The following is a 16,974-nucleotide window of genomic DNA, read 5'->3' as shown; positions in this document are numbered from 1 at the left end:
CGCCGGGTGATTATTGTTGTTCGCTTGTAAGGATTGTTAACTATTCTGTGAGTATCATAGACTCACTGAATGGCGTGGCAATTAGACCTAGTTGTCGATTTGGTCAGCAGCGGTATTGATTATCATGCATTTATGACTCGCCGGGCATAAATCGAAAATAATTGTTTCCATTTCACAATTATGTCCCACAAGACTGGTACATTGGCTTTCAAGCACTCTGGGAACTCGCACACCTTTCGCATATGATATCCTAACTAGATAGCATGATTCCAGTCTTAAATGCCAGGGGTCAAATTATTTTTCCAACTGATTCCAATCTCTTAATACCGATATCGTGATTTATATTAATTCTGGGTCAATGCTGCTGGAGCATTTTAGGGAAAATTGTGGTTTACTAAAGCTAAAATTATTAATAGAGTACAAATTTAATAATATTTATAGTATAGAATGCGCCTCATATTACAGACAAAACAAGAAGCTTATAGGATAGCATAAATATCTTCAATCAATTAAATTCTCATAGGATAGCATTAATATCTTTAATCATTCCAAAGTTAAGTTCTTGTAGGATAGCATTAATATCTTCAATCAATCTAAAGTTAAATTCTTTAAGTTTTCCAGTTGTACATTTGTATGTCTAATATTAATATCTACACTGTATTAATATCTACACCTAACATCTTTTTTAATTACCATTTCCATGCTAATGCTTTCTTTTTCGGTCACTTACAACCATGTACCAACATTCCCCGATCGGAAATACAAAACAGGGCGTAAGTATGAACATGACCACTCTGCTGCGTAACTAGCTCGGAAAAACAAACACAAATTAAACTCTCATTAATGGGAGCAGCTTGCCAGCCTAGGAAAACATGACTTTGTTGCTCATTATTTCAAGATTGCCGAGCTCTTGACAGTCGAAAAGTGGAGCGAGTGCACCTTTAATGATAAATTAATTTGCGAGTAATCTGCAGAGCAGTCTTTGCTGCCCACCGATCGGTCTGGGATCTGTGATCCCAAGTGCAATTACGCCAAGGAGCAGCGAGTCTTAATTATAACCAGAGCTGGCCATGTTAAACATGACAGTTTTCGTGTCCTGGCGATTCATCAAAGTGACAGCTTCTGGGTTACAGCGGTCATCGTTTTGCGGGCTCCGTCAAGCGATACTCTCATGCCCATACCCATTCCCATTCCCAAAGCCATTTTCATAGCCATTCCCGTCTTATCAGCGCTATATCGAATTTCGATCAAAACGCCTCCGGGCGACGGAACGTTGGAAAAACAGGCGCTCGACTTTTGGCGCTAAACGAACATCCGCACATCGAAGTCACTTTGCCACCATGCCCCTCCTGCACTTGGCTGCACTTCATCATCCGCCCGGCCCGCATCGGAATTCCAGTTGCGACGACCCTCATTATCATACATAGTTGGCACCATTGCCACCATTAGGGCTTTTTGGCACAGGATCTCTCGCACAGGAGCAAGGACACTCACTGGCTGGTATGACTAGCTGCCGTTTCGTCCTCGTGATATTCGCGATATCCATCTGCCAGAAAAATGAAATGAGGGGCTGTAATTGCCGTTGAAGCTGCCTCCTGGATGTGTTATTAACTTGTTAAGCGAAAATGGCACATATAATGGCCACTTGTCGGTCTTATCCAAATCCTGCCCAGAGGATCCTTTCCTCTTCTTTTTTTGCTGCTGTGTGGGGAAGTTTAATTTGTGTCAGTTTTTTTGAGTGGTTTTGTGCGCCTTATCGTGACCCTAATTTTATTAATTATGCTTTCTGTTTTTTTATTTTATATGCCCATTGGATGTTGCGGATTCCAGTATGTAAGTATTACTATGTATTTTCAATGAGCTTTTACATAAATATTTAATCGATCAACTTGCAAATTAGATGCTAGTTTAAGCTTGTGACGAGTATTAACTCATCTCACATAAATCCAACAATATTTCATATCCTAAGATGATAGAAAAATATTTTTAAGCTAGGGATCTAAACAATTTAAACTCAGTTTAAAAATGGATTAAAATTAAATAATTGATTTTAAATCTTTCTGTTTATAAGACATTCTGAAACAGATTGGACTGTTAGTGAATTTGCTGTATAAAGTTTAATATCTAGAATAAGGGGAATATTTTGAATAAGTCAGTCGTGAGATATAGCAACAGAGCCTTGGAAAATGCTGTCCTCAGCCACCTTGAATAGTCCTTAGGAGCACTTCCCAAAAACCAAATGGTGTGTGAGATATGCGCAAACATCCTTTTATGATCATGAAGCAATAACGGATCAGCAAACACGGTTAAATGTCGCACGACCTAGGTATTGGAATCTCGGCCGCTGGAATTTCTGGCCACTTGGGTATGCGTATGCCATGGGATGCGAAGCGAGGGCAGGAAGGATTCCGCATCCGAATCCGCATCAGAAACTGAAACTGAATCCACGCCGACGAGCTGAGGATCGGAGGATGGCGGTGGAGGATTCCGAGGATCTGGTGGATCCGGAGGCGAGGCAAATCGCTCTGTTTGCTTGCGGTGTGCCAATACAATGCCACAGCGGAACGAGACACAAGAATTTATGGCATTTCACTTTCAAAGACACAAAATTCCTGTCCCTTGCCACCATTAATGGAATGGACAATAAATTTAAACGTGCAGACGGACAACGTGCCATATGTAAAAAGGCTCAGACACTGTAGCGGCAACTTCCCCAAATGGCTAAAATCGCTCCCCAAGCCCGCCAAACTGCGCGTGAGACGATTTGTAAGCCCGGCCCAAAAACCGGTCGCCACAAAACCTTTCAGCATCTGCCATCCAGCCGGCTAACAAGGCGATAATCCACGGACAATGCCAACTTCGATGCGAATCTCGGCCCTTTTATAATTAAACGCAGGCGGGAAAAGATGACGGCGGCTTGGTTATAAATTCTATGTTCTAATTATTGAGGGAACTTAAAAAATATCTACAGAAAAACAAGGAGTATGTCGATTAGTCAGAAAAAAGTATTTCAAATTTTAAAAAATCTACCATTTTAATTAGTAATTTAAGTATCAGTTGATTATTAAAGTAATAGGTTTTAAATCTAGTTTGTCAGAAAGAAACAGAAGACACATTTGAAATGATATTCTGTGAAAAATAGTGCCACAGTATTTGCTTCAATATTTGACTTAAAAACATATTTTATATCAAATAGCAATCATCCCAATAGAAATCAATCAAGATAGCAACAAATGCAGAACAAATCCGCTGATTGCTTTATTGTTTTCCCGGAGCCAACTCGGTTTTTGCCACCATGTCGTATCGTTTGAGAATTTAATTCCCCTTATCTAATGTGCTAAAAAATGCGCTAATTGAATAGAGACGAGTCGCAGTATCACTGTAACCAAATTATACCCACATTCCACCGCTCACGCTGCCCCAGCTCCTCCCACCTTCTCCCAGAGATTACCAGATGCCCAGCACCCAGCAGCCGGCAGCCAGCACCGCTTCCCAACTGGCAGCTCCTGGCCGTGATCATTGGTTGTGGTCGAAAGACAATGGACGAGATTAAATGCCAGGCTGGGCAGATTAAGATGCATCGACAGCAATAACTACGTCAGCGGCGGGAACTGGGAGTTGGAGATGGAGATGGAGCTGAAGCTGGATGTGGATGTGGATGTGGAGCTTCTTAAACGGGAGACACGAAACAAATTTCCCTTGAAAAGAATTACATACCACCGATCGCCTGGATCGGCCAGACTATGGGAATTGACTGAAGCTCTGAAACTCTATTTGTTCGCAGCGATCTTGGGCCGTTCCGTTTGCGATCTTCCGATCTTTCGATCTTCGGATCTTCGCCGTTTGTCGCCGTCCAGCAAAACCCAGAATGTCCAGAAAGTCAGGAAAGTGACCGTCTTCATTGTCAACACATTGAGGCTACATACGTGGGCTGCAGTGCGGCGGCAAACAATTCTATAGAAAATCAGACATGCACCGCCGCGCGCCGATGGAAATGCACTGGTGGTGGCGGGATCTGGCCAAGATCTGCCGTCCAAGATGCTCCAGCTCCCAGTTTCAGCTTCAGCTTCAGCTCCAATGTCCAGCGTCCAGCTTCAGTTCCGTCCAGCCAGCAAATGGCTTATCGCAGCCGGGCGAATCGTTTTGCCATACTAAATTATTATGTTAACATGAAAATAATTGAGGCAACAGGCATTCGGCGGTGGCTGGCCAATTTATTTATATCGCGGAATCTCGGATACGGCAGCTGGGTCGAGTCCTCAACCTCAACCTCATCCTCGTCCTCGGATCCTCGAGTTCGGCGGTCCAGGGGCCAATTGATGGCGGTACAAATAGTTCCAGAAGTGGGGCATCTGCCTCGCGATTGGGACACCGACTGCCGTTCACATGGCGTGTTTACAATTAATCCCTCAACAAATATCTGTGAAAATTCGAAAATGGATGCTTACATCATTAAATTAGATGGTTTTCAATGGCTTAAAACAAGCTGACATCAGCTACCTAATTGCAAATGATAAGTTACCAAAATTAGAGATATGAAGATAAGCTGCCACAATTTCAATTTAAATTGAATATTAGTTTAAAATTATAATTCAAACGGTTTGTAATGTAATGCGTCTGAATATTCATATTTATTATAGAATAAGACAGTTCTCAACAGTTCTTTTAGTATATGAAATATTTCGATAATGTCACTTTACCAATGATTTAGCTTGGTTTTTGCTTCGCTGCCTCTGCACTATTAAAAATTTTAAAAATTCCCCTAGATAGACATACTAATCCCAGACTAATTCCTTTCAGACCGCTTTGCACTGGGCAGCCAAGCACGGAAATGAAGATGTGGTTAAGCTAATTGCTGGCACCTACAAGGCGGATGTGAATGCCAGAACGGTAAGCGATTTATCTGAGCTGCAGACGTGTAAACTTCAAGATATTAAAATGCCCCTTCATTCCATGTGATCGCCTGCGCCAACTGTTCGTCAACTTCAATGCAGAACGGGGTGAGTGTGAGATATGTACATACATACAATTGGGGCAATTTTTTAATAATATACGAGAAGCGACTTATTGGCTTGTCCCAGTCGCGCGTGAATCTGCGTCACATGTCACCGAATCGCGGCGAAACATAACCCTTTCCCGCAGGAATTCTGCATTTTGGATAGAGCAGAGCCGGCTGTGACAAATCATGACGAGCATATCCAATTGGGCCTCACCAGCCTGTCACCTCCAAGCGAACGCAATCCTTTGCCCAATTCTGGCCCATTCGAGTTTACAAAATTTTAAATTGAACGCTCCTTTGTTCCGGCGAAATTAAACGCACTCAATTGTATTCAAATGTCACATACAAATTTGAAACAAAGTGAATTGTCAATCACAATCCGCAGCATTCGAAACGCCTCTTGCCAAAAACAAAAAACAAACCCCAAAGTGGCAAAACACGCATTTGATAATTCACATGGGAATTTAGAGCGATTTAACTCTTTTAACAAATTGATTTTTAGTTTCTATAAAATTATAAGTTACTAGAATACGTACTTAATGAACTATTTACATGCATTTATTCATGCACTATTATTGTTATTTATTTTACTTGTATTCAGGGGTACACACCTCTGCATTTGGCCACCCAGTTTGGTAGAGATAACATCTTCGAACTACTCTGGAATGTCTACAGTAAGTATTATTACTATTATTAATATTTAAACAAAAGTCAAAAATAAATATCTAATATTAAATATTATTAATACAAAAGTCAAAAATAAATATCTAATATTTACTGTTCACTGTTTGTTATATTGCTTTAAAATAATAGTTAAGTAGATTATTTGTTCTAAACGATATAGAGGTTTGCTTATTTATATGCCATTTTTGGGCTTTAAAATGCCTGTATTTATTTAAAATATTCGAAATAAGCTGATATGAATTCTTCTTTGTGGCAATCCTCCAGAGGCCAATCGGGACATCATGGACTGGAGCGGCAACAAGCCACTGGACTACAGTCGCCAGCGGTCGAGTGTCTCGGCCTCGACGTGCAGCAGTGAGTATGAAAAGTATTTCCTCGGTGCGGATGTGAACAGCAACTTCCGCACGTTGGGATTCATTGAGAGTAGTCAGATCACCGGCGGCACACTGGGCAGTGCACTAACCCGGGGCAAGAAGCGGGCCCAGAATCGGTTTGCCACCATCAGCGGTGGTTCGCTTGGCGGCGGCGGTGCGGTTTCCCGCACCCAGTCGATGACGGTCAGTCGGCGCTCCAAGAAGACGCCGGCACAACCGCTGCCGGGTAACTTTAAGTCCTCCACCGAGGACAGCGATCTGTTGCCCTGCGAAATGGAGGGACAGCCGGTGCCGTTCCGTGGCGCCACCACGCGTCGCAAGGAGAGCTTTCTCCGCAAGACCTTTCGAGCCACCGCTGGTGGCAGCCGTCGACCGTTGGCCAAAGATGTGTTTACTAACCCACCGGAGCACGGTTAATTGGTACACTGGCTTGTCCTCAAATCTGTAACCTGTATTTACACTTCCAAAATTGCGCTAATGTAAATATAGTTACAACAATTGGTTGGGGCTGAACTAAAATTATATTTTCTATACTTTTACACTGTATGTACATGATCTGGGGTCTACCTATGAGATGTTGTAATGTCACTAAACTTCAATAGCTTTTAAGTACCAAAGCATGGCCTTATTATAATATATATTTTACCAAGGTGTATTAACCTACTATAAGTAATCACACTTTTATGTACATATTTTTAAATAATCGCATGTTTATCGGAAGGAAAAACAATAAAACACTGGCGCCTTCAAAACTAAAGTATTAATTTATAAATAAGTCCTATAAACCTAAACAACTTAACAATGAGAATGCGCCTTGCGAAATAATAGTATTTACACTCGTTTGCAAACATTGTTGCCCATCATCAACAAACTTACTGAAAAGTAGAGTATACAAACCCCAAATCGAGCTAGTAATTAATGTAACATGGGAACCTATCTATCTATCTATTTCCAATTTTGCTGCATGTAGAGATTCAAGCGATGCGATTCAGCGGCGGACTCAACGGAACCTGGAGGCAGGTTGAGATTTAACGATCTTGAGTATTTCAAACCCATTAGTGTTGATTTTATGCGATGTTCAATTTATTTGCTAACTTAATTTTGAATTTGCCACATTTGCTTTTATATTTAGCCTGTATATATATATTGGTTTCTGTACGTTGGTAGCTTTAAATCTTGTATTTTAGTTATACTTTGCTAGCACTTGAGTTGCATATCCCGTTTGCGTTGCTAAGTTGGTAAGTTTTCTTTCTATTATTTGCCATGTTTATTCTCATCGCCTGCATTATCTTATAATTGTTTCCAAAAGTCCGCTAACCTCAGGCACTTTCTTCAGTTTATGCACGTTCATTTGATATGATCATTGTTAAAAATGAATAAATAGTAATCCACTTTACTTGTGTTGTCTACTTTCCAGAAATCAAGGCTCGCAAAAAGCATGCAAGTAAGTCATTTATAGACGCAAATTAAATTGTATGATTAAGTTGCTATTTTTCCATTGCAGTCGAAAAAGATTTGGGCTTCCTACGGATTGGTTCACTGAATGTCCGGGTAAAGAAGACCACCGAGGCGTTCAGCAATTTCTTGGGAGTGGGCAACGGCAGTGGGGTGGCTCCGACGGGCTATGGCAATGGCGGGGGAGCGGGAACGGGAGCAGCAAGTCGCCATCACCCTCGAACTCACCGAGCCCCTCATCAGCGTCATCATCACCACGTTGGTACGACACGGAGTCGCAATCCGAATCAGAGGGCAGCGATGACCACACCCTACGCAACGAACGGCGGCCTTCCATCGAGGGCGAGCGTTCCCAATAACCGCAACATCTACGACGGGGTGCACAAGTCTTGGGGATCGGCGGACAACATACCACATCGATCGGAGGAACTCATGCCGCCGCCCAAGACGGTCGACTATATCAGCAAGCGGAACAAGTCTTCGAAGCGTTCGTCCTATGCATCGAATACCACCGATTCGCCACGTGATTCCATCTGCTCCTCGCACTCCAGTTCGAATCTGAATGGCGGATATAGCAGCATGCCCACGACGCCGAATCAGTTGCGTGCTCCTAAGGGCATTGCCGCATCATTCGCCGTGGATTCCGACTCGGACTCCGCCTGCGGCTTCGACTCCAGCTGGTCGGTCAATTGTCGCGGATCCTCGAGCAGCAATCCGTCGCAATCCTAATTACCTGAATATCGTTGTTAGCCCAGCCTGAATGTCTACATACCACACAACATTGTGTTTAACATTGACCATGTAATCATGAAAGTATTTGTTTTTTCACTTAACTAAAGTATGTTTTAAGTATTGACTTTAAAATTTACATTTTCTTGTGTTTGTAAAAGTTTATATCTAAAGAATCTAGCATTTGTTATTTCCTATTTTGTATTCTTCTTCTAGGGACTTATAATATATCATATAATATGTGTATTTTTGATTTGAAATTAAAGCTTGTATGCGTTTTATTGCATTTATGAAAAATCGTATGTTTTCCTTTAATGGTTATTACTGTTGATATCAATATTCCTGATTTATTAGTTATTATATTTAAATCTTATAAATATATTGAACTTAAAATTTGAATTTGTTTTGCGCGCGCTCTTTAAAAAAAAACCCGTTAGGACATTTCTCACAATTTCGTGCTAAGCGCTCAAAATATGGTAAACTTGAAAATAGCGCTTCCTCTTCTTCTATTTATAAACGATACACGTGCGGCAAAAAAAAGTTTGTTGATTTAAATTTCTGAGCCGAAATAAAACAATTAACATGGGCAAGAAGGACAAAAACAAGAAGAAGGGCAAAGGAGCCGAGAAAACCGCCATGAAAACGGACAAAAAGCAGGCGGCACGGCAAAAGAAAATGCTGGAAAAACTGGGAGAAGTACGAATCAAGTGAACTAGCCATCATATATTGTTTACTAATAAGATAAAACTTTTTGTAGGCAAATATAGCTGATATCATCCAATTACTGGAGGCCAAGGAGGGCAAGATTGAGACCATCAGCGAATCCGTTTGCACGGCGCCAACTCCCCGATCCAATTTCACCTTGGTTTCCCATCCGGAAAAGGAGGAACTCATCATGTTTGGCGGAGAACTTTACACTGGCACAAAAACCACAGTGTATAACGATTTGTTCTTCTACAACACCAAGAGCGGCGAGTGGAGGCAGCTGAAGTCGCCATCGGGACCCACGCCCAGAAGTGGACACCAAATGGTGGCTGTGGCCAGCAATGGAGGTGAACTCTGGGTAAGTTATCAATAAACCACCTTTGTGTATGAAAAGTTATTATCATGTAAACTCTACAGATGTTCGGAGGCGAGCATGCCAGTCCCTCACAGCTGCAGTTCCACCACTACAAGGATCTCTGGAAGTTCTCACTGAAATCCCGCAAATGGGAGAGGATAATTGCGCCCAATGGACCGAGTCCTAGGAGTGGCCATCGAATGACCGTCTCCAAGAAGCGCCTGTTCATCTTTGGTGGCTTCCATGACAACAACCAGTCGTACCATTACTTCAACGATGTTCACATCTTCTCCTTGGAGTCCTATCAGTGGCTTAAAGCTGACATAGGAGGTGCGATTGTGCCAGCTCCTCGTTCTGGCTGTTGTATTGCGGCTTCTCCGGAGGGAAAGATCTATGTTTGGGGAGGTTACTCGAGGGCCTCCATGAAGAAGGAGGCGGATAGAGGAGTAACGCACACGGATATGTTTGTCCTGAGTCAAGACAGTACGATTGAAAGTATTTGATTCATTACCCACATATTAACACCAATTGTTTCCCAACAGAAAACGCTGGCGATGCGGATAACAAGTATAAGTGGGCACCCGTGAAACCCGGCGGTTATAAGCCCAAGCCGCGAAGCAGCGTTGGCTGCACTGTGGCTGCGAATGGCAAGGCCTATACCTTTGGTGGCGTCATGGACGTCGATGAGGACGACGAAGATGTGCACGGTCAGTTCGGCGATGATCTCCTGGCCTTCGATTTGACCGCCCAAACATGGAGATTGCAGGAGATCCAAGCTAAGAGCAGCACCGCCGAGAAGAAGGAATCGGAGGAGAGCAAAGATGTGGAGATGTCCGCTGTTGATAAGCCAGTGACCACCACCACAGATGGCATTTTCACGGTCACCGTTGGGGGTCCCAGTACCAGTACGCCATATGTGTCCAACATACCCAGTCTGTTCGCCAAGCCCAAGCCCACCAATGTGCCATCGCCGCGAATGAATCCCGGAATGTGCGTTTGCAAGGGAACACTGTATATTTTTGGCGGGATCTTCGAAGAGGACGCCAAGCAGTTGACCTACAACGACTTCTACTCCCTGGACTTGCACAAACTGGAGTGGAAGGTGATAATCCCCAATAGCCTGAAGGCCCACGAATGGGAGGATAGCGACAGCAGCAGCTCGGACGAGGAATGCAGTAGCGGCGAGGAGGATAGCTCCAACAGTTCGGACATGGACACGGATTAATAATTTCAAAGGACTATATATTAAATTTTGGTTAACAATTGTACACATGTATAAAAATGGAATATTTTTAACAGCTGAGTATGCTCGGAATTCTCACAGCTCCAGAATCTCAGTGAGAATGCGTTGCGTATCCTTGGGAGTATATACCCTATGGCTGATGGTTCGAGGATCGCTATAAATCTCATAATCATTGCCGCCCGGCTCCGTCTTATCGCCGAAAAAGTGGATTTCCTTGAACTTATAGTGGGCTTCGATGTGTCGCAGGCAGTAGGTCTTATCCCAACCGTGGGGGAAGACATCAAAGCTGATCTGGCCACCAATGGAGTACGTGAGATCCACATCGGCAAACTCCTGCTTCAGGTCCTTGATCATCTTCTCCCGCACCTTGTGCTCAATGTCGTATTCGGCGAACATGTTGCGCTCCTCCCGAGTGCACTGCCTTCCAATGGGACACACGTTCATCATGCCGTTCCGGAACTCGATGAAGGTGCCCCTCTTGATGGGTACATCCAGGTCGGACAGATAGCGCAGCACAAAGTTAATGAAGCGCTTCAGGGTCTTCTCCCCCAGATGCGAGATAATATTCTGCTTTCCCACCTCCTTTCCGCCCTCAATCTGCACCAGCCCGTTCTCCGGGAATATGAAGTCGAACTCGTTTAGTATCTTCCTGCCGTTCAGCTGCTCGAACATCTTCTCCAGGTCCGATCCTCCAACGATTCCGATAGTCGCCCTGGGTTTCACCTGCGAGTAGAAAAACTCCTCAAACTCCGGCGTCACCATGGATCTGGGCATCGTTAGGGTGCCGTCCACGTCGAAGAGCAGCAGGATTTCATCACGCTTCAATGTTGCGGTGCTCATTTTGCATATGTCTTCTGATGAAGCCCACAGGTATTTATTATCCAGATATTTATGTCCACGTATGATTTGAGATAAAGAACCTTGTAAGCGGCAACGAATTGGTGAGAAATCCCCTAAAGCTTTTAATGCACCGGCACGGAACCAGTTCCGGAACCAAAGTGCACTCAGAATTCATATTTATACCCGTTACTCGTAGAGTAAAAGGGTATACTAGATTCGTTGAAAAGTATGTAACAGGCAGAAGGAAGCGTTTCCGACCATATAAAGTATATATATTCTTGATCAGGATCAATAGCCGAGTCGATTTGGCCATGTCCGTCTGTCCGTCCGTCTGTCCGTCTGTCCGTCTGTCCGTCTGTCCGTCTGTCCGTCCGTCTGTCTGTCCGTATGAACGTCGAGATCTCAGGAACTACAAAAGCTAGAAAGTTGAGACTAAGCATACAGACTCCAGGGACATAGACGCAGCGCAAGTTTGTCGAATCATGCTGCCACGCCCACTCTAACGCCCACAAACCGCCCAAAACTGCCACGCCCACACTTTTGAAAAATGTTTTAATATTTTTTCATTTCTGTATTGGTGCTGTAAATTTGTATCGATTTGTCAAAAAACTTTTTGCCACGCCCACTCTAACGCCCACAAACCGCCCAAAGCTGCCACGCCCACACTTTTGAAAAATGTTTTAATATTTTTTCATTTCTGTATTCGTGTTGTAAATTTGTATCAATTTGTCAAAAAACTTTTTGCCACGCCCACTCTAACGCCCACAAACCGCCCAAAGCTGCCACGCCCACACTTTTGAAAAATGTTGTAATATTTTTTCATTTTTTTATTGGTTTTGTAAATTTCTATCGATTTGCCAAAAAACTTTCTGCCACGCCCACTCTAACGCCCTCAAACCACCCAAAGCTGCTACGCCCACACTTTTGAAAAATGTTTTGAAATTTTTTCATTTTTGTATTGGTTTTGTAAATTTCTATCGATTTGCCAAAAAACTTTCTGCCACGCCCACTATAACGCCTACAAACCGCCAAAAACTGTGTTTAAGACTCTCCTTCTCCCTTTCACTAGCTGAGTAACGGGTATCAGATAGTCGGGGAACTCGACTATAGCGTTCTCTCTTGTTTAAACTCCGTTTAATTACATTTAACTTCTTTGTGTTTAAAGCAATAACAATGCAAACATTTAAGCAAAATCATTTGTCATTTCCAGGATGCAATATAATTCATACAGTTCATGCTATCAGAGGTCAAGTATAGAAGCTTGTATTTAAATAGGAATATTTACATTGCAGCTTTTTATCAAGTGAACTAGAATACACATATTAGGGCTCTTAAGTGTGTTAAGTGTAACGTGATAGGGGGTTCTACTGCCTTTTTATGTGCTGCAGTTCATCTCGCTTAATCTTGCTGTATTCCTGCAGGGATTTGTATTTATCAGTGTTCAGCATCGGGTCCACAATCACGGGGTATAGGGTCAGGCCCACTGCGCCAATAATGCAGGACACAAAGCCGACGAATCTCCATCCTCGCAGAACTGCCATTTAGCTGATTAAATTGAATGTTCTAACTTATTGCTCGGTTTGTTATTATAAAACACAAAACACCTGGTTGTTCGTGAGATGCTAGAAAACGCCAAAAGAATGGTCACACCACAGTGGTGTGCTTGCCGTAAAATACAGTTAATACTTTTAAAGATGTACGTATAATAAGTTTATTATGAGGAAAGGAGACTAAATGCGGAAATGTAAAGGTAGAGTTATTAATCAAGAATATACTAATTGGATAAGCTTCGGAAATAGTAGGAGCTATAATTGGATAACAGCAGCAATGGGTCTGAAACGACTTGTCTAAACTTAATTTTAAAATGTAAAAAATGAAAATCCTATTTGAATAGTCATTTGTTCATATGTTTTCTTGAGCAAATCACATTTAGCCCATCTTCACTGTACGTACATGTTGGTATTTTTTCAAACTATTCGGTTGTTAAATCTCCTCTAAGTCTGGTCACACTGGCTTTCTTAAGCTGGGCTTGGGTGTGGTGTATTGTTTGAGTAATTGTTGTGTAGATTGATCTTTTTAGTTAATATACTTATATTCCGAATATGGCTAGGAGCCTCGTTTTTGTGGCTCTAGTCGGCGCTTTATGTTTTACACTCGCCAACGGTAAGTTGCGTCAGGAATGCGAGAAACGCCGATTTCTAGGGCGTTGGTTGGGCGATGAATGTAAACCACGATTTTGCAGCACAACATCACTATGATGAGCACAAGACCACACGGATGGTGTGGTGCACCAAGAGCCAGGCGGAGCAGTACAAATGCCAGAACCTCACGGTGGCCATCGAGCGGGATCGCGCCCTATTCGACGAGGTGTTCCTCAATCTCACCTGCTTAATGGCCTACAGTGCTGATGAGTGCATTCACCACATCGATCGCGAGAAGGCGCACATCACAACGCTGGATGCGGGAGACGTGTTCACTGCTGGACGGTACAACTCCCTGATACCCATCATGCAGGAGAAGCTGGAGGGCGGCTTTGCGGACTATCAATCAGTGGCCGTCATCAAGAAGGGATCTCTACCTGACTTAAACAGTCTGCGCGACCTGCGTAACAAAAGGGTCTGCTTCCCCTGGGTGGGCAGCCTGGCCGGTTGGATTGTGCCCATTCACACGGTGAGAATTGCCTTCCTATTTTATGATTTAAGTGTTTTCTTCAATAACTAACCAAACAACAATCTAATATTGCAGCTCCAAAGGGAGGGAGGCATGGAGGTGGTGGACTGTAACAATCAGGTGAAGACGGCCGCCAGCTATTTCAATAGTTCGTGTGCTGTATACTCGCTATCCGACAAATACAATCCCATTGGCGACAACTCTGATAAGTAATACCAAAAGAAAGCTGCATTTTACACACTTTTAACTAACAACAAATAAACTTCCAAACCAGACTTTGTACGCTGTGCACTGGAAAGATTCCTGGAGGACGTTGCTCGTCTGCAGATCCCTACTTTGGCTACGAAGGAGCCTTCAAATGTCTGCTGGAAAAGGGAGATGTGGCCTTTTTGCGCCATTCGACAGTAAATGAAATGCTACAAACCACCGAATTCAGTGAGTCACCAGAGTCAGTCTTCTCAGAGACCTATTACTGAATTAAACTGCATTTTTAGAGAGCATATCACCCGACACCTTTGAGCTGCTCTGTCGTGATGGTCGTCGTGTCCCCATCAACGATTATCGCCAGTGTAACTGGGGCCAAGTTCCCGCCGATGCCGTTGTCACATCTTCAGCTCGCAGCTTCAGCGATCGGAAGCAGTATCAGCTGTTCCTGAAGCGCATCGCCGAGCTGTACTCCGATGGCATCCGTGATGATCAGAGCCGGCAGGGAGGACAAGGGTTCAACAGCCGCAACAACTACAACGACCAGAACGGCTACGGGCAGTTTGACAATAACGATCCCTACAGACAGCAGAATCAATACGACCAGTATCGCAGCGAACGATTGGACAGCAGCTTTTCGGAGGAAAGAAACCAGCAGGATGCCACCAACACTTCCATTCTCTATGAGAAGTTCCGCATCTTCGAGTCGAAACGATATGGCAAGCCAAACTTGCTCTTCCAGGTATGGAGATTATATATTTCGTGATTTGGAGTACATTTTTAATTATTTATTGTTACAGGATTCAAGCCGTGCTCTGACCATCATTCCTGAAGATGATCAGTCGTTTACCAAGTACCTAGGCCCTGCCATTAACTTCATCTACGGCATCCGTGAGTGTCCAGTTCCAGCGATGACGCTCTGCGTGACTTCGGAAAATGAGCTCGAGAAATGCATCAAGATGAGGGTGGGTTGAAACCTGAATATGCTGTCATCAAGATCCCATAATTGAACTTTTATAAAATCCTCTTAGACTGCCCTGAAAGCTCACCTGCTGAAACCGGAACTCATCTGCAAGAAAATGCACTCGCACATCAACTGCATGCAGTTCATCGAAGCGGGCAAGGCAGACATCTCTGTTTTCGATGCCGGAGATGTCTACACTGGCGGCCTGAACTACGAACTTATACCCTTCATGTCGGAGGTGTACAATCTGGGCGAGCCGGAGTACTATGTGGTGGCCGTGGCCAAGGAGGATGATCCCGATACGGAGCTAACTTACCTGAAGGGCAAGAACACTTGCCACACGGGCATTAATACCGCCGCTGGATGGACATATCCGATGGCGCATTTCATCTCAAACGGATGGATCCGACCCTACGGATGCGATTCGGTCCGAGCTGCCGCCGAGTACTTCACCAAGTCGTGTGTGCCGGGTGCCATTAGCAATGAGTACAACACAGGAGTGCCCTACGACAGCATGTGCGATCTGTGTCACGGAACCAGCTACCGATACTGTCGTCGCGATGCCTCGGAGGATTACTATGGACACACGGGTGCTTTCCGTTGCCTCGTTGAGGGCGGCGGTCACGTTGCGTTCATGAAGCATACAACGGTGATGGAGAGCACTGGCGGAAAGCGTAAGGAATGGTGGGCTAGGAACGCCCTTAACGATGACTTCGAGCTCCTCTGTACGGACGGCACTCGCGCCGAGATCCAGGAGTACAAGCGCTGCAATCTGGGCAAGGTTAAAGCCAACGCCGTTGTGACTCGCGGTGGTGCCGCCTACAATGAGACCCAGATGAATGCCTACATCAACCTGCTGACCTATGCCCAACAGCTGTACGGTCGGAAGGAAGTGGATGCCTTCAGTTTCAGCATGTTCTCCTCGCCGATCGGACACTACGATCTGATCTTCCAGGACGCCACTCGGCAATTGCAAGTCATTCCGCCAAATAAGCGTACATACGATGCCTACTTGGGCAGTGATTTCATGCGAGCTCGCCGCATCACCGACTGCTACGCTGGTGCCTCCCAGTTGGCGTTATCCGTGGGCCTGCTCCTCGTGGGCTCCCTGGTTGCAATGCTCTAAATCACTAGAATCACTTAGATTTCAGAATTGTACAAGCATCTCTAGCACAAAGAGAAACATATCAACCTTTTTACATTCCAAATATGATTAAGTTTTAGCACGAAATCCCTTCCGTCCGAAAATGAAACTCAAACTAGATTTTCTCTAGCCGAAAAATAACTAAGAAAAGGCTATAATTTAATTTATGAAGTGCCTGTGCCTTATTATAGTTTTTGTTTGTGTACGTACCAACTAAGTCCGTCCAAAAAATGTACCTTTGTACGAGATGTAAGCCGAATACTTTACAACCGCTTATATAAGTATACAAATAAATTAACGAGAAAAAAGGAGTTATTGGACTTATTTTGATTTCCGTTTTGTTTTGTGCAGAAATATTGGTATACGTTATATACATAAATTATTAAGTTTAAGCTACATCCTTTCAAAGAATGCTATTATCTTGACCGCCATTATAGCCGCCAAATTCAAATTGGTTATCTACGCAGACATTACTTTAAAACAAGCTGGTTTTTAAATATTCGCGGATATATATGGCGTTTGACCATAGGAGATTTTGTTTAAACACTCTGTAATGTTTATTAAGCCAGCAAAACTTTTGAAATTAAACAATTTAACATAATTGCAAG

General features: G+C 43.7%; 5 protein-coding genes and 1 long non-coding RNA gene across 8 annotated transcripts; 3 read left to right on the top strand and 3 right to left on the bottom strand.

The window, feature by feature from the left end:
- The first annotated feature begins 556 nt into the window (after positions 1–556).
- On the top strand, positions 557–8,501 carry LOC6533908. 3 transcript variants are annotated; one of them, XM_002094572.4, is made up of 8 exons: positions 557–773; positions 1,831–1,833; positions 4,801–4,890; positions 4,995–5,000; positions 5,601–5,673; positions 5,948–6,037; positions 7,475–7,501; positions 7,562–8,501. In XM_002094572.4, exons 1-8 carry the CDS (start codon positions 735–737, stop codon positions 8,239–8,241), a joined length of 1,008 nt encoding a protein of 335 aa, XP_002094608.2. In that variant the 5' UTR covers positions 557–734; the 3' UTR covers positions 8,242–8,501. The 3 variants fall into 3 exon arrangements, with proteins under 3 accessions (XP_002094608.2, XP_039229479.1, XP_039229478.1); XM_039373545.2 differs by lacking the exons at positions 557–773; positions 1,831–1,833 and adding exons at positions 4,155–4,325; positions 7,028–7,073 and having other exon boundaries at positions 7,562–8,006; XM_039373544.1 differs by lacking the exons at positions 557–773; positions 1,831–1,833 and adding an exon at positions 7,028–7,073.
- LOC120321393 lies at positions 3,009–3,708 on the bottom strand. Its single transcript, XR_005560991.1, has 2 exons — positions 3,401–3,708; positions 3,009–3,337 (listed from the first exon to the last, which is right to left on the bottom strand). It is a non-coding gene; the product is annotated as an uncharacterized LOC120321393 (long non-coding RNA).
- Positions 8,502–8,649: 148 nt separating the features above from the next.
- On the top strand, positions 8,650–10,645 carry LOC6533907 (kelch domain-containing protein 4). The gene is made up of 4 exons (XM_002094571.3): positions 8,650–8,937; positions 8,999–9,304; positions 9,364–9,784; positions 9,844–10,645. The coding sequence occupies exons 1-4, from the start codon at positions 8,824–8,826 to the stop codon at positions 10,524–10,526; spliced, it is 1,524 nt and encodes a 507-aa protein (XP_002094607.1). The 5' UTR covers positions 8,650–8,823; the 3' UTR covers positions 10,527–10,645.
- Positions 10,523–11,502, bottom strand: LOC6533906 (phosphomannomutase). The gene has a single exon (XM_002094570.4). It carries the CDS (start codon positions 11,382–11,384, stop codon positions 10,620–10,622), a length of 765 nt encoding a protein of 254 aa, XP_002094606.1. The 5' UTR covers positions 11,385–11,502; the 3' UTR covers positions 10,523–10,619.
- Positions 11,503–12,624: 1,122 nt separating this feature from the next.
- On the bottom strand, positions 12,625–13,071 carry LOC6533905. Its single transcript, XM_002094569.4, has 2 exons — positions 12,989–13,071; positions 12,625–12,929 (listed from the first exon to the last, which is right to left on the bottom strand). The coding sequence occupies exon 2, from the start codon at positions 12,923–12,925 to the stop codon at positions 12,749–12,751; it is 177 nt and encodes a 58-aa protein (XP_002094605.1). The 5' UTR covers positions 12,926–12,929; positions 12,989–13,071; the 3' UTR covers positions 12,625–12,748.
- A 316-nt stretch (positions 13,072–13,387) lies between these two features.
- LOC6533904 (melanotransferrin) lies at positions 13,388–16,677 on the top strand. The gene is made up of 7 exons (XM_002094568.3): positions 13,388–13,547; positions 13,627–14,054; positions 14,130–14,263; positions 14,329–14,489; positions 14,549–15,000; positions 15,059–15,223; positions 15,290–16,677. The coding sequence occupies exons 1-7, from the start codon at positions 13,487–13,489 to the stop codon at positions 16,346–16,348; spliced, it is 2,460 nt and encodes an 819-aa protein (XP_002094604.1). The 5' UTR covers positions 13,388–13,486; the 3' UTR covers positions 16,349–16,677.
- The last annotated feature ends 297 nt before the right edge of the window (positions 16,678–16,974 follow it).

This window comes from Drosophila yakuba, chromosome 3L (genome assembly GCF_016746365.2).
Source record: "Drosophila yakuba strain Tai18E2 chromosome 3L, Prin_Dyak_Tai18E2_2.1, whole genome shotgun sequence".
In the NCBI taxonomy this organism is placed as follows: Eukaryota; Metazoa; Arthropoda; class Insecta; order Diptera; family Drosophilidae; genus Drosophila; species Drosophila yakuba.
Note: the sequence above shows the minus strand (reverse complement) of the source record. Positions and strands in the feature narration are given on the sequence as shown.